We start from the raw sequence: 27,447 nt of genomic DNA on the forward strand, positions 1-27,447 counted from the left end.
CGCCAAAATTGAATCGAAATCAATGTGGACAGTGAAAGGGAATTACCGTTAGCGCGAGACGAGTCCGGCTTGAAGCGACCAGACGGCAGAGGATTATGTTCGCAAATCAAACAATGATTTGTCTCAAAACAATTATTAAAAAAAGCTGTGATTTTGGTTGATGACAGGTGTCGGCAGGGGTGTAGCAGCCTTTATAAAAGTGGGGGGGACAAAAGCTGTATGGTGATGATACCCCCTATGTTGGGTGGACCTCTGTCCTTCTAGGGGGGTTCGGGGGCATGCTCCCCCGGAAGATTTTTTTTTTTTGCATTTTAAGGTTAAATGCATCAATCTGCTGCACTTTGAGAGCTCAAAATTAAGAGCTTTAACCGGATTCAACCCATGAACTATGCACATTGAACAAAGAAAAAGCATTGACTTGTACCTAAAGAGGGCTCAAACATCTTTTTAGTTATGATAGCCTATAGACTATCAGTCTACATTACATTATCACTGGTGTTTTAGAATGCCAAACAGTTATTAGAAATAATTATACAAATCATTATTATATTATTATATGACGTAAAATCATAGCCTATAAATGTCTATACTTTATAAATGAAAATGAATATTTCAAAAGTATATTTTATATTACACTATAGTATAGGGAAATTACAATACTTTTGTCCTAATTTCTTCACTTGCAAGAAATAAACCCTTGAGTGGTTTTTAACGCCAGATCACCAGCTGATCGGTGAGCAAAGTGCGCACTTTTCTTTATATCACGCAGCACAAACAGACTGGCTAATTAGTTAAAGTCTTGTTCTGTTTTAGAAAGGAACAAACAACAAAGCCATATCACGGTTTCAATTTTAGTTTGTTGGCAAAATATAACGCTAGAGACCTTTATGTTAGATAAATTTGACATCTCATATGTGTTGGGAAAATGGAGAAGAGCGAGTTCGGCAAAAGGCGGATTCGAACTCGGGTCGAACGCGTCACAAAAGCTGCTTTCAAGCACCTCACGATCTCATTGTCATCATCAGACAGCCAAAAAACTGATCATGATGCTTTTTTTGTGTGCAAATAAATTATTGTTAACATAATGTGTTTGTGTGTTTGTAAAAAGGATGTAATCGTCCTCTACTTTTTTTCTGGGGTGCATTTTACTCCAGCCGGCCAAACAGCAAAGAGACTAAACGAACGAAAATTCGCAAGAGCAACAAGAGATTTGAAGCTCATGCAGACACACCCACCAAGAGATGATTCGCGCTATGATTGGCTGAATGTTAGTTCACTCAAGTCTAAGTAACAAATCAGAGAACACGGGCGGAAATATTGACGCTGGGTCAAAATAATTGCGGGGGACAGAATCCCGTGTTTCTAAAAGTGCGGGGGACGTGTCCCCCCCGTCCCCCCCGGTTGCTACGCCCCTGGGTGTCGGTGATCATTCTCAAGTGTCGTGATCAGCACTGCTGCTGTTGCTGTTGTTGCGTAGTAGGCTAGTCAAAAAACGGGACAAGGGAGGTCACGCACCGTGCACGGGACAAATAAATTAGGCCCAAAATACGGGAAAGTTGGCAACCCTACCCCTAAAGTTTATGTTTTGTATATCCTGTACTATTAGAATATCAGAACATCATTGGTTTATTTTGTTTGCTAATTACAAAGGATTCTGACCGAAAGTGTATTATGCCCATGGATGTTGAGGTTGAAAGTATGAGGTACATCATTGTTTATGACAGCAATACACATTCTCTGTTAGATTCAGGTAAGACACTACCTTTTCTAACATGTTTTGAAATTTCCTAAAAATGTCAGTACACTTCTGAAAACCCCCTGACTGTATTTGTGTTATAGGTCCAGCCATAGACTGTGCAGACTGCTTAGAAAAAGCGAGCCGCTTTCCTGTACAGATTCTTACTGGGGGCTATGAGAAGTTTTCTGCACTCTATCCTTTCCTAAGAACGCAAAAGATTCTTTACAACATTAGGGTAGTATTTTAATCAATTATAAATGAAGTTTTTGTGCTGTTTATAAACATGTTTAATGATTAAAATACCTGTATCCATAGGAATTGGAGAGCTTGAATCCCTATCCTGTGGAAATCCTACCAGGTCAGCTTTACATGGGTGATTATAGGCAGGCCACAAACCCCCAAATCCTTAAAGATCTGAAGCTGAATGCACTTGTCAATGTCTCTAATGAGGGCAGTCTAATGTGAGCCAACCCACCATCTCATATTTATTTATATATGTAGGCATACACATTTTTTTTTTTTTATTCAGTTCATATAACTGCCTGAATACCCTTTGTGTGGAATTTTATAATGAATCTATGAACTTTACTTTGCAAACTAGGTTTAAAAAGGCAAACTGCACTGTCCTACACATACGAATTGCAGATTCTGCAGAGGCAGATTTCACCACTTCATTTGAGAGAATGTGTGTTTTTATTGGTAAGTACTGGGATATTTTTTGTTTAGTGGCTGAACAATAACTTAAATATCTAAAACAAAACTATGACCGTGGGTCTTTTAAACATTTCAGGTTCTCATCTCAATACTGCTTCTCCTGTTTTGATATTCTCTACTCTTGGGATAAGCCGATGCTGTACTGTAGCAATGGCATATCTTATGTATCACCTGAAATACACACTTAAGGTAATGATTTTACTTTTGCGTTTAGAGTTTACATTGATGTTATTAGCAGATGCTTCCTTAAAGGGACAGGTCACCCAAAAATGAAAATTCTGTCATCATTTACTCACCGTCAAGTTGTTCCAAATCTGTATAAATTTCTTTCTGAACAAATTTTTTTTTTTAATGCTCCGTTCATTTGTAAGTCGCTTTGGATAAAAGTGTCTGCTAAATGATTAAATGTAAATGTAAAAGAAGATATTTTGAAGAATGTCAGTAACCAAACAGTTAATGCCCCGCCCCATACTATGGAAGTCAATGGGGTCCAACTGTTTGGTTACCAATATTCTTCATAAAACCTTCTTTTGTGTTTAGCAGAAGAAAGTATTCATAGTTTTGGAACAACTTGAGGGGAGTAAATGATGACAGAATTATCATTTTTGGGTGAACTATCCCTTTAATATTTGTAATCTGTGATTTCGGGATATTTTAGGAGGCCTGGAATCATATTCAGCAGTGCAAAGCCAGCATGAGACCAAATCGAGGATTTGTGCAGCAACTTTCTGATTGGGAACTTCAGATTGTTGGGAAGAGAGTGACAGATATTTCAGAACCCAACTACTGACAATAACCATATGTAACAGAAACAGTGCATCACTGTGCACATTCATATTCAGTAACTTGCTACAGTCACTGATAAATCATAGATTTTTATTTATTATTAATACATCAATGAAAGTAATATTAAAAAGCAATAAATGAACTACTTCCCATAAACATATTGTATAGACAATAGTGGAATGTACAAAATAGTGTTAATATATCTGTGGCGAGCAGGACGAGGCCGAGGGCCGTGAGAGAACGGCACGAGGCCGGTGGCGTGATGAGAAACCCCTGCGCGACGCACCGGTCTCGTGTCTCTCACGGAGGAGAGGAAGCATAAAGGAGGAGCGACGACAGTGAAGATCGAGAGAGGAACAAGCCTGGACTTATGTTGTGTTTTGTGTTATTATATGTGACAGCAGTCGTCCGTGAGGGCCTGCTGTCTTTTACTTTCATTTTGTATTTGTTTTATTTTGATATTAAAATCTGTTGAATGTTTGCCGGTTCCCGCCTCCTTCCCACAATAACGAACTTTGTTACAATATCAAATAGTGCACAGTGCATAAATAGTAGTCTGAGTGAATACGAGCAACTAAAAATATAAATTTATGTCATAAGCAATGTATTTTCTTCCGTTTTACTGTATGTTGCTTTAAAGGGGATAGTTCACCCCAAAAATTACAATTCTGTCATCATTTACACGCCCTCAAGTTGTTCCAAATTTCTATGAGTTTCTTTCTTCTACTGAACACAAAAGAAGATATTTTAAAGAGTATGGGTAACCAAACATTTGATGGGCCCCATTGACTTCCATGGAATAAAATAAAAATACTATGGAAGTTAATGGGGCCCATCAACTGTTTGGTTACTGACATTCTTCAAAATATCTTCTTTTGAAGAAAGAAATTCATACAGGTTTGGAACAACTTGAGGGTGAGGGTAATTTTTGGGTTAACTATCCCTTTAACAACTGGAATTTTCTTGTCAAACTGTCAAAATCATTTTGCTAAGTGTAACCCATTGGATTAAAAGGTCGAGCGAGATTCAATCAATTTTATCCAACCATTTTTACATTTTCAAAAAACATCATTTTGTATGATTTATAAACTGTTTTCCTCCTGGGGACCAAAAAATGTCCTCACATGGTCAAAATTTCTGTTATTTTTGTGAGGGCATTCGGTAGGTATTACCAGGACCACAGACATACACGCGAGGATTGTAATTTTAATAAAGATTTTCTAAATTAACTAACAATTCATCATTGCTATGACATAATAAGAGGTTATCTACAGTTCAAACCTTGACCACTATTGGTCATTGGCACAGCTGGCATGCTCTCCCTCTACCGTCTGTGGGAAGTCAGTCAGTGGGCTAACAGCATATCCTCAATGGCGTTTTTGTCTTGTTTTGAAAGCTCTCATTGGTTAGTTTAATAGAAGGGCGTTTCAGTATGCCGCGAAGTCTGTCTCTGATTGGCTACGCGAGTTGTTGAAGTCTCGTTCACATGACAGACGTCTGTCAAGACTCAAGATAGCAAGCAAGCCGCTCATGTAAAGGTTGAACAGACCGCTGTTCATCTGTTCACTCATATCTGGGAATACTACTTTAACCAAATACACTCTCTGGAAATGTTATTTAACCCGACTGGTTTGACCGAATGTTTACAAGAATGGGAGGATCTGGAAAAAGACTATCAACAGGTTCAGGTGAGTCTTTCTTTCTCCAGAGCTACTCGGATAGCATGACCGCTCTGAACTATTAGATCTTACACTTCGCTCTCTAACTATGTTATTTACATCATCATTTTTCTTATTACCACATTTATTGAAATATCGCTATTCAATGCCGATTGTAAAGCTAGGCTTCAGCTTCAGCTTCAAGCACTAGCTGCTCAGCAATTTAATCGGTTATACCTTATTTTAAGATGTCACTGTTACAATGTAATTATACATTTAAGTACTGAGTAATATTAATTAACAACATATACTTACTATAGGGTTAGGGTAGGATTAGGTTGAGGGATAGTTGCATGTAATTATGCATAATTTACTCTTATTATTACTATGGTAAGTACATGTAACCATTTAATCCTGACCAACTAACAGTACAACAGTGGTACCATAAATCAGAAAGCAGATATTTTTAGTTACTAAGATATAGTATCTCCGATCCTCACAAATATATAATTGTATTATTATGTGTTATATTAAATATTTTACATTATTCTAAGGTGTATGGGTAAGTGAGAAAACATAATGTATCATAAAAACAGATTTCTTTTAATATCACATGTGCCACGTCATAGAAATATTAGCTGTAGATTAATAATAGTTTCATATACCAAAAAATTTCTAAGGGTCAAAAGTTGTCTATATTAGTAAGTCCTCACTGACAGTGATTTTTTTCCTTTAAATAAGGGTCAAAAGTTGTCTATATTGGTAAGTCCTCACTGATGGTGATTTCTTTTCCATTAAATAGTGCTTTAATGCTTATAAAACAGAGTGTATATATATATATGTATGTGTGTGTTTATTTTAAACAAAATTGTTTGACCATTAGCTCCACAGAAAATATCAGAAATGACTTCATCATGTAATAGGACTATTTAAGTCATTGAACTATATACAATATTTGGTTACACTTTATTTTAAGGTGTCCTTGTTACAGTGTAATTATACATACATTTAAGTACAGGGTAATATTAAATAACTACATGTCCTTAATATAGGATTAGTATTTGGTTTAGGGTTAGTTGCATGCAATTATGCACATTACTGTACGTACATGTAACATATGTAACAAGGGCACTGTAAAATAAAGTGTTACCTTAAATTCTTATGTCTGTATGTGTTGCACAGGAGACACATCGGCTTTACAAACAGAAGCTGGAGGAGGTTTCAAAATTACAGGACAGCTGTTCCTCTTCTATCGTACGGCAGAGGAAAAAGTTAAAGGATCTCTCAGAATCCCTGGAGGAGTTAGTCATAAGTTATATACTTTTCAGTTAAAAATGATTGTTATTGACCTGTACCATATATTCAAACTTCTTTCTTTCATAGATGCAGAGCCACAGTGAATCCAGAAGATGTAAATAAAATAGACAAGATACAAGATTCTATAAAGGAAAGACCAAATGTCTTTTTTGAGATGGAGGCCTTCCTGCCAAAGAAAAATGAGTAATACAAATGAAAGACATTTGATGTTATCTGTGCTACACCCTCTTAAAATACACATTATCAGCACTTACTATTCAAAGCAGGTCATGCCACTGTATTTGCCACATGTATTTGCCTATTCCATTTCTGATACTATATTGACACTATTAAAACTGTAGACTAAAGGTGTGGTAAAGAATGAAATAATAATTGAATGAGGATAGTGGTGTGTGGACTTATAATCTATCTTGTTCAAGCACATACAATGATTCTTCAAAAACCTACGTTAACCTGAAATACTTTACCCTGTTCTTGTTCCAGGTTGTACCTCAGTCTTGTTCTTGGAAATGTAAATGTTACACTCCTTAACAAGCAGGCCAAGTAAGTTTTCAGATCCTTGAACAGAATACTAGGCTATTTATTATTAAAACATTCTATCCATGGTGTTTTAACACCACATTGTGGTGTCATGAAGCGCAGTGATGATGTTATGAGTCATGTGATTTGTCTCTGCCTGCTTGAGAAGACTGGTTTTGTTTTTCTCCATTGTACAGGTTTGCCTATAAAGACGAGTATGAGAAGTTCAAACTATACTTGACTGTGCTGCTCTTGTTGTTCTCATTCACCTGTCGGATTCTGGTCAGTTACAGGTACATGTTTGTTGCCACCAAATATGAAAAAAAATGGTGGTTAGTCTAATAAGTGTGAACTGTTATTCTCAATAGTGGTGTTGAGAACAAGTTATCATATAATGATATCATAAAATATATATTTAGGCAAGTCATTTTTTTAATCATGGATTAAATGTTATGCTTCATGTCTAACTAATACATAATCATAATCAGTTTGTCTTTGCCCTCTTGTGTTTTTTTAATAGGGCTGTAGATGCACTCTTCAATTTCCTGCTGGTGTGGTATTATTGTACATTAACAATAAGAGAGAGCATCCTCATTAATAACGGCTCAAAGTGAGAATAATCATTTGATTATGTAATACTTATTTCCTGTCAAAAATTACCTCAATCCTTCAGGCTATACTGTAAAGTTTCAAAACTTTGTTTCAGGATCAAGGGCTGGTGGGTGTTTCAACACTATGTCTCAACTTTTCTCTCTGGAGTAATGCTGACCTGGTATGAATGACTTGTTAACACTTTGCATGTTTGGTACGATCAAAACGAACTCCGGTGTGATTGCTCTGTTAGTGCGGTTCATTTGAATAAGTGTGAACGCTTCCATCCGAACCCCGGTGTGCACCAAACAAGTGAACCGAGACCACTAAAATAGTGAAAAGCTATAAAAGCCATTTTGTGTGTGTGTGTGTGTGTCTTAATGGTGATGTGAACCAGGACTAAATGTATAATTTTCTGTTTTGGTCCGGACTAAAAGAACCAAGAGAACGGAACTTTAAGTGTGAAGACACCCTTTCATTAACTCTGAAATATGATTGTATTAGATAAATCAGATTAATGTGCTTTGAGTAAATACTTAAAATTAAATGTTTTTAAGCACACTTAGTAGTCTCTCTTTAAAACTCTGAAATATTATTAGAGCATTACACTTTTGAAACTTTGGTACTGTAATCAATAGTATTGTGTATCAGATTAATCAGATTAGTGAATTTTGAATAAATGCTTAAAATTAAATAAATCTGTTCATGTGTGTCTCACAGGCCTGATGGTGAACTATACCAGATTTTCAGAAATCAGTTCCTGTCATACTCCATGTATATAAGTAAGATTAGTCTTATAGTTTTAGTAACCCTTTTATGTAATAACGATTTATTCATTATTTTACTTAATCTTGTTTGGTTTTCCTTTCAGATTTTGTTCAGTTTCTCCAGTACTATTACCAGAGTGGCTGCTTGTATAGACTTCGAGCTCTTGGAGAAAGACATAACATGGACCTCACAGTTGGTGGGTAGTTTTCTTATCTGTTTTTCCTTATTATATTGCAGATTTATCCATTAACAGATGTTTTGTCATGTGCTTTATGATCAGAGGGGTTTCAGTCTTGGATGTGCAGGGGTCTGACTTTTCTCCTGCCGTTCCTTTTCTTGGGCCATGTAAGTTTTATACTGCGTTTGTTATTCTTGGATTATTTTGCAATAAATGCAATCCTCTTGTATGTACAAACAGCTCACTTCCTGTTTTATGGCCATCATTGTGGTAATATGTCATTTTTAAAGCTTTAGAGATGGCGTAAAAGTTTGCTTATTGCTGACATAAAAATATTAACATGGGTATTCAGAAAAGTTTTGATGTAATTGGTAGTATGCTGTGGATCTAACTGTCTTATTATCTATATCCAGTTCTTCCAGCTTTATAATGGAATTACACTCTTCCAAATGGCCCAGCTTCCAGAATGTAAAGAGTGGCAGGTCAGTGTTTTAAAAATAATTCAAAATGTTTACATTATGTGCATATCATTCATAATCATATACGTGTTCATTTGTTTCCGTTGAAATTGTATTTGCATTGCAATATTTCCTTTTTCTTCTTAGGTTCTCATGTGTGGCTCTACTTTCCTTGTTTTGTTCATGGGAAACTTCTTCACTACTCTTGGTGTTGTTTACCACAAATACATGGATCAGGACAAAGCTAAAGCTTTATAAATGACCGGCACAAAGGCACGGAACTCTTTATCAAAGCAATTTACGTTTTATATGAATGTTTTTTTAAATGTCAGTGTATATGCAATTATTGTGTTAATAATGTACAATATTTTTATGACACTGTTCTTTAAATGTTGTCAGACAGTGTGTTTCTTCTATTCATGGTTCAGTACGGCTAAGTGACGATTTTTGTAAATGTGTTAGAAAGCATAAGGAATGAAATGTCTTTCCAGCTAACCTAAAATATAAATATTTATTATTTTGTTTTTATTTTATTAACTAAAATGACGTTTTTCACATCATATGTCAATAAAAGTAATGACATCAGAATATCATAACAGTGTGCTGCTTTTTTTCTTTTCTTTTTTGAAAAATCTCTGGCCCATATTTAAAATGAATTAGAATGCAAGTACTCAAAGACAGACTTTAGAAGACATTTATGGAAATGATTTGCTCTCAGTGGCATTGTTCCACACTCAACACATGACTTTACCATCATAGGACTATGTCAACATCTTTGTGTGAGGAAGAAGTATGTGCAATTAGCCTAATGTTAGGAAATTTGTTTTGTGTGTGAATATTTCAAGAATTGATTGAGGAAGCCCAGTCAAACAGAAATAGGAATTGGAAATATCCTTCAAGTGCTTACAACAGAACGTTTGATTAACAGATTGTAAAAGATGACTCTGCATCATCTTGCATTTTTAGAGGGATGGTTCATAAATTCATACTGGTTTGGAACAACTTGAGGGCGAGTAGCCTAAATGTTGACAGAAATTTCATTTTTGGCGAACTATCCCTTTAAAGCACATTTTCCAGTAAATAATTCACCGCATTGAGTATAACTGCATAACTTTTAATTATCTTATTTTCTTATATGCTTGCCAAATACCCCAGAATAATTAGGCTCACAGACAGGCGCCCTCAGTTTTCACGAGTGGGAAAACAATGCTGCTGCTGTAATGGACAAATAAGTCAGAATAAAACGAAATTTTGAAGAACATGCCAACGCGTACTAAACATTACAACAACAAAGCAAAAAGGTAGAATCTGTTCAAAGTTAAACGACTAATTTTTACCTGTTAGTAACGTGTTAAGATCCGCGAGGGATATTTGAACGTGCGACTGGCAACACGGCGGCCGGCGTATCTATGTGACGTATGCTTGTGCTGTGCGCCGTGCTCCTCCAGCTAACCGGAGGTATGTTTTTCAGTGTTGTGTAACTGTTGAATTTTAGTGATATTATTGCCAATTAATGTATTGTCAATCAGTTTTTGAGGTCATAAACAAAAAGGGAACATTTTGTGTATACGTCTGCCCGCACAAAAAGTACTATGGCGTTAATAGCATGGTACAGTGATAGTGTCAGATGCTATAACAATTTAACTTTGCTACGCGATACTAAATGATTTAACTTACCATATTAATATACGTCAAAGTATTCAAACAACGCCATGTTAAATGTCCACACAAAAAAACGCGTTTGGACTAACATTATACTTCTACTTTTCTACTTAAGAGACGTGTTACAAAACGCTTGTTTTGTAACACGCGATAGCTTGAGCGATAAAAGTTTCTTTGTTGGGAAACGAGGTGACGAATTAAAATTTATTAGAAATTCACGACCGTCGTTCAAAATGTGTTTTGTAATTGCTCATCATTATGTAATTACATTGAGTCTTCAAAAGAGGGCACAACATGACAAAAAGTCCCAAATTGGTATTGTTTTTGACAACGTACAGTACTTATTAAAGATTATTATGGCACCTACATGACCATAAACTACGCAAATAAGAGTTTTAAATAATCCGTTTATGTATAAATTTAATTATTATTTTGCTAAACTATAAATATATACACACTCCTGGGCAAAATTTAAATGGGCCAAGCCAAATATGGCAAAATATTTAGTGGTCTTATAATTTTCTTAACCATTTTAATCACAAAAAATATTGTCAGGAAATTGGCAAGAATTGCACAAATACTGTAGATAAAGTAACTTAGCATGGAATAGCTCCCTACTTGCAGACAGCTTTTTACAGGAAGAAGAGCCATTGTTCCACTCAATGTTAATAGTTTCAATTCAAATAGTTCATGAGTAGCTGAAAAATGTCTTCCAGTTCATTTGAGCTTAATGTGACTCTGACCAGGCCAAAACATGAGCCTGATGGACTTGTTCTCAAGCCACTTCTTGGTTGTCTTTGCAATTTGAGCAGGAGCATTGACAGGACAAAAACAACATCTGATCATTACTCTTTAGATAACAACTTTTCATTTGTGAGAAGCAAGCCATTCTGCAATACTCTCATGTTCTAAAAAATGCTCCCCACACAAGGACACTCTTCCTCCGTGCTTCACTGTGGTAGAGATGCATTTGACACTGTTCTGGAGCATCACCATGAACTTGTGGTTCATTGTGATTCATCACTTCACAGACAACGTCCCATATTCTGCCAAAAACTTTGTTCTGTCTTTGATATGTTTCTGAGACGGCATTGGCATTTTATGTAGTCCATTTGCTTAAATGTAGCTAATTTCCTGACCAATAATTTGTGGTTAAGACAGTTAAAAGCTTAGTGCTTAGCCCATTTTTTCTTTTGCCCAGGAGGATAGATAGATAGATAGATAGATAGATAGATAGATAGATAGATAGATAGAATGTACAGTGTAAGTGACTGTTTTATGTATGTATCTGAGTATGTGAAGTGAAGACTGTTTTTGTGTAAAGTGATATGTCTTGATGTTGTTTTTTAGAGTCAGTAAATACTTTCAGAGTTACTTCAGTCGATTATTAACTAATAGTAAGTGATGGAAGTTTTTGCAATCTGTTTTTGCAGACATATCTGCTTTCTGATTTCTGTGAAAATGGAGGACGCTGAATCCCAGCTGCTCTCCGATCAGGATCAGACTCCGGAGCCTCTCCTCAGCTCTCTGGATGTCTTCCTCTTCTCTCTAATCGCAGGATTGCTTATCTACTGGTTCTTCTTCCGAAGACAACCAGAGCCTATTCCGGAGATGAGGACATTCATTGCTGTGTAAGTGTCTGATTTTAACCCCCTCCCCCCTTCATTTGTCCTCAAGGGGGGAAATTACTCCCACACAAATTTTTCTGCATGGCTAAAATGTTGGTCAGAGCCATGTTTTGTGAAACACAAGCACAATATCTGTGTTCCACCCCACAAAAGTCTAAATGCAAACAATAAAGGAACAAAATGAGCTTTTGCTTTACAGTCCATGGCTGGAACTGTGTTATGGGACTCAAATTTATGCTAATATTTTTGTTGGACGGCCAGTTTATAGTTCTTCTCCCTGTAAACCTTTGGCCTTGTTTGAACAAAGCATCGTTTCTGCACCATGTCTCGTTCCTAAAGCACTTTGTGGTTCGGTCGGTCATGGGTTCCAGCATTGCAAAGTGTTGACATCATGGGACCCAGAGTATGTGCGTGCGTTACATTCTGTCTCAGCGTTATGGTCTGGAGCAACTGAGACACAGTTCATGTACACCCTGGTTATGTGTCAACAGCTAGACTACTTTGTTTACGAATTTTCATAGATGCGTCAAGTTGGTAAATTAATTTCCTGTTTGGTTTTCACAGTGCTGAACAGAAGCATCAGTGCCGTGTTTGGTGATATCAAACATGAAACTGAGCTGTGCAATAAACATAGATGGTGGTATATATGAGGTTGAAAATGAGCACTGTTTGTTCAGATGGAGTCACAGGATGTTATTTTTCCTGAATGCTTCCCATAATCCTTGCTAGTCAATTGTAGTGTTGTATGTTAAACTTGTGACCTATTCACCCTTGTAAACAATGACAATGAAACCCTGATGACTCAAGCTTTGAGGTACACTACAGATTTCTGAAGGATCATGTGACACTGAAGATTGGAGTAATGGCTGCTGAAAACTCAGCTTTGCCATCACAGGAATAAATAGCATTTTATAGAAAACAGTTGTAATAATTGCAAAAATATTTCACACAGTTTTACTGTATTTTTTATCAAATAAATGCAGCCTTGGTGAGTAAAAGTGGTCTGTTTTAATGTTTTGGACAAACCTTCGAACGGTAGTGTACATGGTCTTTCCTTGTATACATAAATCACTTATTCATTGTCATTGCTAAAACAGGAACAGCAGCAATACGTAAAGAGTAGAAAAAGAATGCAGTAGGAAATGATGTGTAACTAAAGAACTGTAGTGTCAGGAAGAGATGTTTAGAGAGCAGGAAAGGATAACCACATCCAATTCTCTCCGCTTCCTGGTTCACATTACTTGTGTTGAAGGATTGCTGCCAGTTTAGGCCATCTTGAACCACTCCACTACTCTTGTTCCTTTAGTTGTTTTAATCAAATGCATTGCTTATGTGACGTCTGCAGTAAAACACATAACACAAAATGTTTTATTTTATTTTTTATTTAACAAAAAATTCAATCTAGAAATTTATATTGGCTTTTGTTTTAGTGCTCGTTTGTATTTTATTAGGCTGGGAAAGAGAGGGAATGAACTCCTTGTGTTTGCATTGGCAGGAACATTCAAGATTTTATGGATGTCTATTGTCTATGGGTTCACTAACAGCATTGTGCAGTAGAGATCCATGGGAAATGTTATATATTCATGTTGCTTTGCAACGCTGTGCTCTGGCCAGATGGCAGGAGAGAGAGAGAGACAGAGAATGAGCGTGTACGAGAGCCTGTCTCAGACCCCTGCCTGCCTCACGCCCCCTTTCCCTGCGTTGAAGAGCAATGCGTTTCCTACAGATCCTCCTAATGAACTTTTACGGACTTTCTTAGGCTGTCTGAGCTCTTGATCCAAACCTTTTAGAGACGAAAGTACTCTGTATGCAGAACTCTTAAGGACAGCGTCTTTTCCCCAGTCATGGGATGCATGTTCTCTTTGCCTCAGGACAGACTGGCCGCCGCAGAGAGGTTAGTCCGGGACAAACGGATGTTTAATTTTCTGTGTTTCTTCTGTTGTGATGGATATTTTGGGTGCCATTTAGGATTTTGGGGAATTGCTTTCGCCACTAATGATTGCTTATAGTTTTGTTGTGTCCACCTAAATTAATTGTTTAGTCTTTCTACAGCTACACTCCGACAAAGTGGTGTGCAATGGCAAAATGAGGTTCTAATCTGGTGGAATGCTGCATGGATTCTGAATGAGAATGACTAAATTGTTTCTTTAATGTGGAACTATAGAGAAGTATAGGGGAGGACTGCATTGATTTGCACTGTGATTTCTTGCCAGTGCAATGATGGTTGTTTAGTAATTTGATAGTTATTGTAATTGACCCTGTTCACTTGAATGAATGGACAATACTGTTCAAAAGTTTGGGGTCAGTAAGGCTGCATTTCAAAATCAAGGCTGCGTTTAGTTGATCAAAAGTATAGTTGAAACAGTAATATTGTTTTCTATTTTAATACCACATTTTAAAATGTAATTTATTCCTGTGATGGCAAAGCTGAATTTCTGTCAGTTGTGTTCAGTGTCACATGATCCTTCAGAAATCATTCTAATATGCGGATTTGGTGCTCAAGAAACATTTCTTCTTATTATAAATGTTGAAAACAGTAGAAACAATAGAAAGTTCAAAAGAACATCATGTGTTTGAAACATTTTCTTAAGAGTAAAAAATATTTATAAAATGTATAAAAATATATTGTGCTCATGTATTAATTTTATTTAGAAAATTTTGTTTTATTACTTTTATTTTTAAAAATTTGGGAAAAAAAACTTTTTTTAACAAATAAATGGCATTTTAAAAATAGCAGAAACCGTAGGTTCATTGTATCAAACTTTTTATCAAACAAAGATTTTTTTTCTACCTTCTGTTCTTCATCATTGATTTTGCATAAACGGTTGTGGTTTTCATTAGTTGAACAATGACTGAAAGCAGACGTGTTCTAATGCTGTGGTACTCTCAGAGGGGTGTGAACTTCAGGAAGTTCTCCTATGTGGGAAAAGGCCAAGAAATGAAAGGCTCAATCCCCTATTCATTACCAAAAGAATTGGTCTGGCATGCTTTACAGCCTTTTCACATGTGTGTTCTTTCTTTCTCGCTCTCTCTCTCTTCCTAATTCTTTTCATAGAACGCCACAAATACGTGAGACCAGCTTTATTGAGAAAATGAAGAAAACGGTGAGATTTCTAGAAACATTTTACCTCCATAGAAATCTAGTCCAGATCTAAAGAGTTTAAATAATTGGTAAATAATTCACTTTTTTGAACAATGAAAGAAAGTTCATTATGTTTGATTTCTAAATCTCTGTAACTTCCCATTCTAGAACCGAAACGTTGTGGTGTTTTACGGATCCCAAACGGGGACTGCTGAGGAATTTGCTAACAGACTGGCAAAAGATGCCCATCGCTATGGCATGAAAGGGATGGCCGCTGACCCAGAGGAGTATGACTTGGTACTTTTAGCCATTATTGCTGCCTGTTTGATAAACACTAATGAAATCAATCAATCAAGATCAGAACGTTTCTATACTTTTTTCAACTCTTTTGACTTTAGTCATTATCTCCCATTCACAGTCCGAACTGTCTAGACTGAAAGAGATTCCTAATTCCATGGCTGTGTTCTGCATGGCAACCTATGGAGAGGGAGACCCCACAGACAACGCTCAGGAGTTCTATGATTGGATGCAAGGGACTGATGACGATCTAGAGGGGGTCAATTTTGCTGTGAGTAATAAACCAACATCAGAATAGTGCATAGGAAGCAAATGTGTCTCTTTCTTAGGTTAATAAACTGAGCTCAAGAGATTGCATAGGACAATCTTCCATCTATGGGCACCCTTTAAAATTCCTGGCCTTTTTATGGAGTGGTACCTATTTCCTGAGCAGTCAGTGAAGTTCTTAACTAGCCTGCGCCTGAGGCTGTCCCATAGTTAAGGGGCCCATGGAATCCTCATCAGTTCTCCCTCACCAAATGGAAACATCTGGCCTAGCCAAACAAAGCTTGAGCTCCATCCCAGCGGAACCTCTCTCTTAGCGGGACTATTTCAGATGGAACTTGATCATTGGATCTTCTGTTCCTTTGATTCTGGAGACAGGCTCCGCTTGAGTTGGACCTGTATTCTGGATGCAAGCCTTGTGGTTTCAGCCTGGAGTTCTCAGATTCTTTTATGTGGTTGTAGTGGGACAGCGTGATAAAACATGTGGTTGGAAACATCACTGCAGTGCGTCTACAGTGCTACAAGACTGCGGGACAGGCTAGATAGGTTGAGGAAGTTATAAGGAGCACACGATATTTATAATTCTTTTGCATTTCAGTTAAATGTATTGAAATCAGTTTTAATCGCAAATATAAACTCACCGGCCACTTTATTAGGTATACCTGGCTAGTACCAGGTTGGACCCTCTTTTGCCTTCAGAACTGGCTTAATTCTTCATGGCATAGATTCAACAAGGTGCTAGAAACATTCTTTGATTTTGGTCCATATTGACATGATAGCATCATGCAGTTGCTACAGATTTGTCGGCTCCACATTCATGATGCGAATCTCTTGTTCCACCACATCCCAAAGGTGCTCTATTGGATTGAGATCTGGTGACTGTGAAGCTCATTTGAGTGTAGTGAACTCTGTCATGTTCAAGAAACCAGTTTGAGATGATTTGAGCTTTGTGACATGGCACGTTATCCTGCTGGAAGAAGCCATCAGAAGATGTGCACACTGTGGTCATAAAGGGATGGACATTGTCAGCAACTATAGTCGTGCAGGTATGACGTCACTTTCTAGGCCAACCGGCAGTTAGCATCACACTGTTTCCCTCGACAAAAACCCAATAGGATCTTTCCATAGGCTTTTGGATTATCGCAAGTATTATGATACTTACACGTTTTGTCCATCAAGATAATTTTCACAGATAAACACAACTTTTATGAATTTTGATGCCTTAATCTCTCCGACAGCCTCTGTAGTCCCATTTAGCCACTTGTTAGCAACCGCATTTTTAAAGACACGTAACAGCTTAAAAAAAATCATGACTGGGGTACTACTGATGTTTTTTTGTCGCAGAATAAAACGTGAAAGTGTCTTGAGCTTGTGTTCACCACAGACCTTATTTCAGCCATTTAACCAAAACCCCATTCAAAAAACCTATTGACTTCGGGACGATGGAACCAGAAGTGCTAAAATGCTAACTTGCTTCCACGTTTTGGCTTACAAAGTGATGTCATACCTGTACCACTCTATACTCGGGTAGACTGTGGCGTTTAAACGATGCTCAATAGGTAGTGTACTAAGGAGCCCAAGGTGTGCGAAGAAAGTATACCCAACTGCTGCTCACTGGATATTTTCTTAAACACTCAGATCAGTCCGTCTGGCACCAACAACCATGCCATGCCATGTTCAAAGTCACTTAAATCACCTTTCTTCCATATTCTGATCAGTTTGAACTTCAGAGGGTCGTCTTGACCATCTCTTCATGGTCTAAATGAATTGAGTTGCTGTCATGTGATTGGTTGCTGTTAACGAGCAGTTGAACAGGTGTACCTAATAAAGTGGCTGGTGAGTATATATGCCACTTATATTTTTAAGTCAATTTTTTTGGTATCTCAGTTTCAGTAAGAGATCTTTTTAAACTGGAGAGGAAGTTGTGAATGTTTAAGCACAACTTAATAGAGGATTAAACTTATTTCAAAAGATCAAGAATAAAAATGAGAGTTTAATTGATGCTTAGCCTTTAAAGTTTTGCATGTTTTGATTATTTCTTTGTGTTCTGTTTCTTAATGTCTGCTTGCAGAGACTGAATTACTTTTGCCTTTTTTCTTTTCTTTTTTAGGTGTTTGGGTTAGGTAATAAAACATATGAGCACTACAACGCCACGGGCAAGTACACAGACAAGAGACTTGTTGAACTTGGTGGGAAAAGGGTCTTTGACCTGGGCCTCGGAGATGACGACAGCAAGTGAGTGAATAAAAACTCTGGATTGAAGCAGATAACAGATCTGGTTTTAAGTCATTTTCATTGCCTATCCTAATTATTTAATCCTAAATCATTTGAAGCTTGGAGGAGGATTTTATCTCTTGGAAAGAGCAGTTTTGGCCTGCGGTATGTGAGTTCTTCGGTGTGGAGCCCACGGGAGAAGACAGCTGGTATTATTTTTATTTTTTAAACTCAATGTGCTGGTCTTGTAATTGAATCACTATTTTTCAACAGAATGTAGTCTTGTATTGATAGGCAATGTATGGTAGAATTTGAAAGAACAGACCAGCTGTATCAGATTATCTAGTTCAAACATGTTTATTTGATGGGTATTTTGTGGCCAAACAACACATTCAGTGTCTCATCTCCATATTAGAGGGACCAAATCCATTTATCATGTGCTTCCATTACAAAATTCTCCCCTGTCCTGCTTTGAATAGGTTTTTGCATCTTATTAAACATCATAGGTGTTTTGAATGCTTTAAAAACAGGCTGGGATGAGATCGCCAATTCTTTTTATGTTCTTTCAGCATTCGCCAGTTTGAACTGGTGGTTCATAATGACATCAATATGAATCAAGTTTACGCCGGAGAGATGGGGAGGCTCAACAGCTTTCAGACACAGAAACCGTGAGTTCAACCCTTTCAACTAAGCGATCGGTTGACGCATCAGGCATTTTAAGAGATCCGCTGTTCATCCTTGATCAGAGATTAATTTGAATGCTTTTACTGTAGATTAGTCTGTAAAATGACCTCCTGTTTGTGTAATGTTTTGTGAATAACTAATTTCTAGGATTTTGAATTGATATATTGAAATTTGAAAAGCTTTTTATCTGATTGCATTATTCATTTTGATCTGTGTAGACCGTTTGATTCAAAGAATCCTTTCCTTGCACCTGTGAATGTTAATCGTAAGCTGAACAAAGGAGGAAACCGTCATCTGATGCACGTCGAGTTAGATCTCACTGACTCTAAAATCAGGTACATGTAAACTCATGGTATACTCAAGACTCATGAAAACATTTCAGGGTCACATATCACCCCAAAAGCAAAAAAAGATATATTACATAATTATATTATGTGTAAAGAAAATAACACTTTACAATAATGTTTCACTTGTTAACATAAGTTAATGTATTAACTAACATGAACAATTTATTTGTTATTGTGTTTGTTAATCTTTGTTAACGTCAGTTAATAAAAAATACAGCTATTCATTGTTTGTTCATGTTACTTCACAGTGTAGTAACTAATGTTAACAAATACTACTTTTGATTTTAAGAATGTATTAGTAAATGTTGACATTAACTAAGATTAAAAATTGCTGTAGAAGTGCAGTTCATTATTAGTTCATGTTAACTAATGAAATCTTATTGTAAAGTGTTATCATTATTTGTATTTTTAATTTTTATATTCCATATAATATACCTACAGTTTTATTGATTTTATTAAATATAATGTCTTCTTTTTTTATTTTGATTAAGGGGTGAAACATATAACCCATATTCTTGATAGTGTTCATGAGATTCACACTCATATTTGTGTACATGAAATTATGTTGATTTCAATAATCTGAACAAGATCTCTACAATATTAGAGCATTTTAAAATGAATATAAAACAGTTTGAAATCACTACTACAAATAGCAATACTGTCACTTTTTGTATAACATTCAAAAGAAAGTTTGCATGCAGACTGTACATAGTATGTTGTTCACTATTGAGTATGTACTGATGCAGTGTACAGTTTTTTTTTTATATATATATATTTTTTTATGTCCACATTTATGCCTACCTGGCAGATATGATGCTGGAGACCATGTTGCTGTTTACCCCACAAATGATGCGTCGGTGGTCAACAGACTTGGAGAAAGACTTGGAGTGGATCTCGATACTGTAATCTCTCTCAAAAATCTGGATGGTATATACTAATATCTGAAATTGATATCAAAATTAAATAATCAGCATATGAGACGGCATGTATGAAAGATAGATATTATTTAATTTATTTTATTCTCTGTTATATAGTCATGCAATTTATAACACGCAATTGTTGCTAATAATGTTTCAATTCTGCAGAGGAGTCCAATAAAAAGCATCCATTCCCCTGTCCAACCACATACCGCACAGCGCTGACCCATTACCTTGACATCAATAACATGCCCCGTACAAATGTGCTGTATGAGCTGGCGCAATACGCCTCTGATCCCCAAGAACAAGAGAACATGCGCAAAATGGCGTCTGCCTCCTCTGAAGGAAAGGTTTGGATCATGTCATAATCACTGCTGTAATATCTGTAGTAAACATAGTGTTTTTCTCACTTGAAATAGTTAAACCCCAGGTAAACGAAATCATGGGTTATCTTGTTTCACATTTCACACTGCTCATAATTTACCTGGGGTAAATAATTAATCCTGGGTATTCATAAAATGCTGTTTCACACTGTACATTCCTAAACCCTGGGTTATCGCTCTTATTTACATATTTTGTGGTGTCTGTCAGTATCATTGATTTAATGAATGCAGCACATGACCTGTTTAATATATAAAAGCTCTAGCATTGTGCATCCTCATGTTATACATTGCTGACTGTACTATTACCTGTACTGCACTGTACCTTTTTTCCATCAAACGCTGAAACTACTGTTTATACAACGTGCAGTGTTTCTGTGAATATGAGGAACGTGATTGGATATCTGTTGTTGCTAAGCATTTAGTCCTTACATCCTAACACCATGTTTACCACTGTAAATGTTTGGTGCCGCAATGCAGAGTTAACACAGCTAATGCTCCAGAGGGTTCCTTGATTAAAAGCGATGCTAACCCCGCTTTTAAATTACAAGTACGAAATGTTCTTTTAGCCGGGGTTAAAAGCGAGGTTTAAACGATGATAACCCAGGGTTAAGAACAGTGTAAAAGCCCTCACGAGTACTTTTTCACCATCTGTTTGCTCATTTTAGGCTCTCTACCAGAGTTGGGTTGTGGATTCGGAGAGGAACATACTGGCTATTCTAGAGGATCTACCTTCCCTGAACCCTCCTATAGATCATCTGTGTGAGTTGCTGCCTCGACTTCAAGCTCGATACTACTCCATCGCCTCCTCCGGCAAGGTCAAATCCACAGTTTTTCGATATTATACCTTGAATCAGAAAACTTTGAGTTTGGCTGTAACTTTGTTCATTCTATTTTCAGGTCCATTCAAACTCTATCCACATCTGTGCTGTAGTGATAGAGTACACCACCAAGACTGGAAGAGTCTTCAAAGGTGTGGCCACCAACTGGCTCAAGAACAAAGATGTGACTGATAACGGTCACAAGCCCACCGTTCCCATGTATGTTAGGAGATCCCAGTTCCGCCTGCCTTTTAAAGCCAGTAATCCTGTAATCATGATCGGGCCTGGAACTGGCATCGCCCCCTTCATGGGCTTCATCCAGGAGAGAGCATGGCAGAAGGATCAAGGTGTGGCTTGAAACTTGCTTTGACACAACATGTGTATCATTATAAAGCAAAGGTATCTCACTCAGTTTTTGCTCTCTGTTGCAGGGAAGGATGTTGGTGAGACGATACTTTACTTTGGCTGTCGCCATAGGAACGAGGACTTCCTTTATCAGCAGGAACTGGAGGATTTTGAGAGAGCGGGTGTGCTGACACAACTTAACGTTGCTTTTTCCAGAGACCAGGAGCACAAGGTGAGTGACATATGGATGTGCTGAAATTAAAATCCTGCTAATAGCAATAAGTTATTGCCATGTTATGGCCTTAAGTTAAAATTCTATACTATTGTCTAAAAAATTGTTTAAACCCCCCCCCACTATATATACAATTATTTTGAATATTACTATATTGTATAATGGATACATGTTTTAAGATTTGCTAAATATTATGTTTAAATGTGTTATTAAATTAGTGTTTAGGCCACAGAAGATTGTGAAATTTTCAGTGCATGTCTGTGTGAGTGCAGGCTGTTGTAGCTCCGCCCTCTGTGCCAGGAGCAGCAGCTCATTTGTATTTAAAGGGACACACACAAAAATGGTGCGTTTTTGCTCACCCTCAAAAAGTGACAATTTTAACATGCTATATAAAAATATCTGTGAGGTATTTTGAGCTAATACTTCACATACACACTCTGGGGACATCAAATACTTATTTTACATCTTGTGAAAAGGTGTTTGAGTGAGCGATAGATGACCGCAAATCTGATCTAAGGCTACATTCACACTGCCACTTTTTGGGATTGACAACCGCATTTACTTACAGCTATGAGTCTCGAAATGTCCCATTCAAACAGAAACTTGCAGTAGCGTCTCAAATACTGTCTGTATGAACGTGCAGCGGGAGTCAAGCCTGTATTCTCTTGCCAGTAACCATAAGCGACACTGACCAACGTAATTTTAAAGATGGCGTTCAAATTTATTTGCATCCAAATTTAAAGGTGTACTACATATTATTTTTCTTTTTTTTATTTATCTTCCTAAACATGACAGGTCTTTGTTGTGGATACAGCATCTTACAGTAGTTTTCAGAGTTATCAGAATAATAGTTTTGAAGAAACTGAAAAGTAATTCTGTGGACTATCCTGTTTTTGCAGGTCTATGTGCAACATCTTCTGAAGAAAAACAAGGAGCAGTTGTGGAAGCTCATTCATTCAAATAATGCCCATATCTATGTTTGTGGGTAAGAACCAGAAGTTTCTGCTACCACATGTTGAATAGATGAATAACATTCTTATGAGAACAGTCCGTACTAGTTGTTAACTGGCAGGATTGTAGTGGAACAATAAACAGCTTGAAATAATTATAGTGTTACCATATAATTATATGATTTTGCTAGCATAAAGTGGTAAATAGTGCCATTCTTCAATATAATACTGCATCTCTTTCCAGCGTCATAATTACATGCATATTTAATGTGAATATTTGTCCTTGCAGAGATGCACGTAACATGGCTCGGGATGTTCACACAGCCTTCTATGAGATTGCAGAGGAGATGGGCGGCCTGACACACACTCAAGCTGTGGACTATTTCAAGAAGCTGATGACTAAGGGCCGTTACTCTCAGGACGTTTGGAGCTAAGCTTACTGATAAACCAATGTTTGCCACTTTACCTCAGATGATCATTTCTTCAAAAGCAAGAGCTAAAACATCGAATTTGCCTGGACTGATGTATTGCTGTCAGGTTGTTTGTCTCGGATATACAATAGTTTTGATCAACTAACATAATGCACATGTCCCGAGATCAGAAAATAAGCACTCCAACATCAGACAAAAGTTTAACATTCTTCCTTTAGATGAGTTTATGATATTCAACCTACTGTAACAGGAAACTGATTTGACTGAATTTGAACCCTAAGCGGACCGTGGTATTGGATGTTGATGTATACGCAAATGTAGGTCAAGGATGCAAAATATTCCTTTGCTTTTTTGAGTGAGGCCTTATAAAGAATGTTCTGTCATACTGATCATTTTATCTCTCTGTGAAAATTCTGCAAATATCACTTTGTGACGTACTGTAAAACTTTTGATTTTGTTTTTGTGACATTTTTTATCAAAACATACAATGTGTTCATCATTTTAGGTCAATCGTGCTTTTTTGATGTTGTGACATTCATTCATTATAATTTCTTGTGCTTTCAAAATGTTCTGCCACTCATCTTAACTCTAATGCATTATTTCACACTAGCTTTGAGTAGCAATGAACGAGCATTTATGCAATCAACATGTCCTCCATTATTGGGTGAAGTGTTACATTCTGTTAGTCAATTTTTAATGTTTTAATCTGGAGGAATATACCGTATTAAATATATGTAACAGATGCATTTATGAAAAGAAATGTAGGTTCTTCTCTCATTTTCAAAATGTTTCTCCTTATTGGTACGCATTTACCACAGATTTCTACAAATGATTGGCTCCTCAATTCATCCCTCTGGTGAGCCAAAGCTGCAATTGCAGAAAAAGGTCGAGCATTACGGTTTTATGGCCTTTTTTTGTTTTGTTTTTAATGACAAGCTTGCGTTTGTTTAATTTTAAAACTTAATAAAACTTGCTTGGGAAGTGAATTGTCATTGTGATATCAAATATGTTTTGTGCAACATTGTGATTTTAATAGTGTAATGTTTGAAAATTGATATAATATCCACAAACATTGGCTGGCCTAAAAATGTGTTTGTCTGGACGTGCATAAAAAAATTACTGCAATATAAAAAATGCACAAAGAATTTATGCAAAACGAATACATATATAAATAAATATAAAGGTTTTACTCATTTAATTCTTTAAGGTACAAAAAGATAAAAATGTTCTGTATCAAAACGGCAACTGTATAAAATAAAGAACAAGTTAAACATCACCCAGGTATTATTACAGATGGAGGCATCAGAGTTCTGGGAACGAGACATGAGGTATCTAAAGAAGAAAACAAACAACAACAAAAAACTGCAGATAAGGCATCAAAACCCTAGGATGAGAATGGCACAGAAGTTCCAGGAGGATTTGTGGGAAATGCAGGCACTCCAGACTCAGACTGCGAGACCTGAGGTGTGAACGGCACTCCTGGCCGAGGTAGTTCACTCAAACACTGCTCTGTTATGTTAAAAGGAGGTCTGATCTGATGCTGAGCGTATGGGGACACAGCCATCCACGGGCTGCCGGTGTGATGGCTGTGCCCATGGTGATGTCCATGACTATGACTATGACCGTGACCATGTCCGTGATTGTGACCAGAGCCGGCTTCAGTGAGAAGGGAAGGCAATGTGAACTGCTGTTGAGGGTACAGGGAGACGGGCCAACCATCGAATGTGTTGGGCAGGCTTCCTGTAGCTGGACCATTGACTGCATTTACTGGGGCATACGCCTGGACTGGGTATGACCCTGGTGGAATGTTTCTGGAATTACAAATATTATAAATAAGCACATTTACCTATGCACCAGGGTATCTGCAGGGTTTTAAAATCAAATTTGATTCAAAATCAAATTCAGCAAGGACACAATATTAAAAACATACCAATAATAATAATAAAATATTTTATGCATAATATGGGATTTTCAATTTCAAACAAGCCTGAAATACACTGTTTCACTTCCAGTTGCTTGTTCCAAAAGATGAGGAAGATAAAATATATGCAATATGCAATCATTTGTTATAAATTAATTGATTGTGAACTGCTCTGAAACCACAAGCCTGTAGAACATTGAACAGTGGCACATTTTTACTGCGTTTTTACTCTTTACATGCAGCGCTCTTGATTAAAGTTTAATCATCACATTAGGATGTTTTGTGATTCCGTTTTTTCCGTCCACAAATTTCCGTGTTTTTAATTACATTATATTTGCTAAAACTGAATTTAAGACTTTTTAAGGACTAGAAGGGACCTATGTACTACAACTTTTAAGACCCATGTCTTGTGTTTATTTTATTCTTTGTTAATTATTATACTAAAGTTTCATTGATCACTCACGTGAAGTCAAGTGGCTTTTTGCGTTCTTCGGCCGATGCAGGGATGAACTGGACACCAGGTATCTGCTTTAGCAAGCGAAAAGGGAACTTCTTATCCAAGACGGAAGCTCTAGATTCTGACATGTCCAACAATGAAAACCATCCCATTCCATCTGAAAGTACTAAGTTAAGGAACAGACTAGAAATCCACAACTCTACAGTGCTTTAACTACATCATAGGATTGTCAGCTTTAAAATCCATGTCTGTATTTTGAAACAAAAAATCTTATTACATGCATTTAAGAATTAAGGATACATAAAATTCCGGTGATGATGGCCAGGACGTTACAAATAAAGGCAGTGTTTGGAAAGAACAGAGTTATAATTATTAGAATAATCCAGGGTAGAGATGCAGTAGGCACATTGACACCCATAATATATGCCTTCTGCATGGAGGAACTGATGGTTATCATTCCCAGGACAGAGAGAGCTAATGGGGTGAACCCATTTACTGAGCTCCTACTGGACGGGGAGAACAGCAGTGACTCCAGCAACACATGTAAGAGTCCACTGATGGACGACAGCAGCAGTGACCGGTACAGGAATCTGACAGTTCCAATTCCTCTTTCCAGCCCACTGCAGGGAAACACCATCAGGATGGCTCCCAGGAAACAATCTATCATATTCTTGTGGTATAGGAAATAGGTGAAGAGTTTGTAGACTGTGAAGAAAGGGGAAAAAAATTGAGCAACACAAGGTAGGTTCACAAAAAAAAAAGAAGACAAATATTATATATATATATATATATATATATGGTGCTACCTAATGCGGTAAATTGATTTACATAGTTACATAAAACCATAGTTTCTGAAGCTCTGTGTGATTATTGTGGTTGATTATTGTGTAAATGTGATTATTTTAAATAATGCAGGCTGATGGCTTAAAAAAAAAGCATATCCCATCAATAAACAACCTTGTAGCTCACAGTAGCCCTGTCTTTAATGGTTTATAAGTTATCATTAAAAAAATCTATTCCCTTATGGAAAATTAACAGGATTTTTACCTCTGGAACCAGAATTTTGCACACTAGTTAAACACAACAGTTAATTGCTTTGTTAAAATAATAATAAACTAAATCTCTTTCAACAGTTTAAAAATTGCTGTAAAGGATTTATGCACAAGCACTCCCCCATCACTCAGCTAGCCCCACCCCCAAATTCACGACATTTGTCGAGGTTGCCCGAGACCCAATACAGATTTTCTGATTGGCTAACATACGTGAGAGGGGGCGGGGCATAACTAAATGACTCGTCTTCCTTTGTTTAAAATTGGCAATAATTAGTTTCGGTACTTGCTAGTCACTTGTGAGTGGTATTAGTGGGCAGGCCATTCTAATTCTAGCACTTTTTATTGGACAAAAATCTGTCAACAATATTTATGGTCAGTTTCCCTGAAGCAAGACTATATTTTAGGGAATTTTGTCAACGTTTAGAAGTACACTACTAGCATATACTTGGGACCTGAGGTAACAGACATGGAAGAAAAAACACAAAACTCTAATTTTGAGGTGTTTAAGATACGCCTGCCAAACATAACGTGATTAACACATTCGTTATAGACATGAATTGTAAGTAACTTATAGTACTTGTAAGTATAAATGGTAAACGACTCTTACCATGGCCGCTGATGACAGCACTGGACTCCAGACTGAAAAAGTGTTCCGAGAGATCAAAGTAATATGGTATGAAGCTAAAAACACATGACAGCACAATCACAAACACTATCCCACATGTTAACTCTGAATCCGGTGCAAAACCCGCAAACGTCTGCTTCCAGTTTTTTAAAGTGTTATGCATTTTCAGGTCGCAGAATGTGCACAATTTACAATACACTCTTAAAGAATAATTATTTATGTAGAGCGGACCCTTTTCGTGTTTTTGCCGCACTCGAACGGCGACTTCCGCGATAGAGGAAAGGTTAATCAAGGGGCTCAAAATGCGCAGCTTTTACGCAGTTTCGTGCCAACTAGTTTTCAGCCTCGTATTTGTGTCATGCACATATTACTTAGATTAGAACAGAGCCACTATAATAACTGTGAGTAAAA

General features: G+C 36.9%; 4 protein-coding genes across 6 annotated transcripts; 3 read left to right on the forward strand and 1 right to left on the reverse strand.

The window, feature by feature from the left end:
• The first annotated feature begins 1,484 nt into the window (after window positions 1-1,484).
• Window positions 1,485-3,718, forward strand: styxl1 (serine/threonine/tyrosine interacting-like 1). The gene is made up of 6 exons (XM_082158593.1): window positions 1,485-1,750; window positions 1,840-1,973; window positions 2,054-2,199; window positions 2,340-2,437; window positions 2,529-2,641; window positions 3,111-3,718. The coding sequence occupies exons 1-6, from the start codon at window positions 1,672-1,674 to the stop codon at window positions 3,240-3,242; spliced, it is 702 nt and encodes a 233-aa protein (XP_082014719.1). The 5' UTR covers window positions 1,485-1,671; the 3' UTR covers window positions 3,243-3,718.
• A 1,003-nt stretch (window positions 3,719-4,721) lies between these two features.
• tmem120aa (transmembrane protein 120Aa) lies at window positions 4,722-9,323 on the forward strand. Of its 2 annotated transcripts, XM_082157568.1 has the most exons (13): window positions 4,722-4,926; window positions 5,638-5,658; window positions 6,079-6,197; window positions 6,280-6,396; window positions 6,697-6,756; window positions 6,930-7,025; window positions 7,253-7,342; window positions 7,439-7,504; window positions 8,044-8,105; window positions 8,195-8,287; window positions 8,372-8,436; window positions 8,683-8,751; window positions 8,875-9,323. In XM_082157568.1, the coding sequence occupies exons 1-13, from the start codon at window positions 4,849-4,851 to the stop codon at window positions 8,983-8,985; spliced, it is 1,047 nt and encodes a 348-aa protein (XP_082013694.1). In that variant the 5' UTR covers window positions 4,722-4,848; the 3' UTR covers window positions 8,986-9,323. The 2 variants fall into 2 exon arrangements, with proteins under 2 accessions (XP_082013694.1, XP_082013695.1); XM_082157569.1 differs by lacking the exon at window positions 5,638-5,658.
• Window positions 9,324-10,083: 760 nt separating this feature from the next.
• Window positions 10,084-23,967, forward strand: pora (P450 (cytochrome) oxidoreductase a). Of its 2 annotated transcripts, XM_082157563.1 has the most exons (16): window positions 10,084-10,185; window positions 11,823-12,020; window positions 15,073-15,121; window positions 15,268-15,396; window positions 15,518-15,667; window positions 17,771-17,895; window positions 17,994-18,083; window positions 18,444-18,542; window positions 18,777-18,893; window positions 19,714-19,832; window positions 19,991-20,172; window positions 20,871-21,020; window positions 21,103-21,370; window positions 21,455-21,600; window positions 22,500-22,585; window positions 22,840-23,967. In XM_082157563.1, the coding sequence occupies exons 2-16, from the start codon at window positions 11,851-11,853 to the stop codon at window positions 22,982-22,984; spliced, it is 2,025 nt and encodes a 674-aa protein (XP_082013689.1). In that variant the 5' UTR covers window positions 10,084-10,185; window positions 11,823-11,850; the 3' UTR covers window positions 22,985-23,967. The 2 variants fall into 2 exon arrangements, with proteins under 2 accessions (XP_082013689.1, XP_082013690.1); XM_082157564.1 differs by lacking the exons at window positions 10,084-10,185; window positions 11,823-12,020 and adding an exon at window positions 12,060-13,911.
• A 182-nt stretch (window positions 23,968-24,149) lies between these two features.
• rhbdd2 (rhomboid domain containing 2) lies at window positions 24,150-27,319 on the reverse strand. Its single transcript, XM_082157566.1, has 4 exons — window positions 27,019-27,319; window positions 25,660-26,064; window positions 25,366-25,516; window positions 24,150-24,792 (listed from the first exon to the last, which is right to left on the reverse strand). Exons 1-4 carry the CDS (start codon window positions 27,197-27,199, stop codon window positions 24,366-24,368), a joined length of 1,164 nt encoding a protein of 387 aa, XP_082013692.1. The 5' UTR covers window positions 27,200-27,319; the 3' UTR covers window positions 24,150-24,365.
• Between the last annotated feature and the right edge of the window lie 128 nt (window positions 27,320-27,447).

Source organism: Leuciscus leuciscus (genome assembly GCF_965113295.1).
Source record: "Leuciscus leuciscus genome assembly, chromosome: 24".
NCBI classification, from domain to species: domain Eukaryota; kingdom Metazoa; phylum Chordata; class Actinopteri; order Cypriniformes; family Leuciscidae; genus Leuciscus; species Leuciscus leuciscus.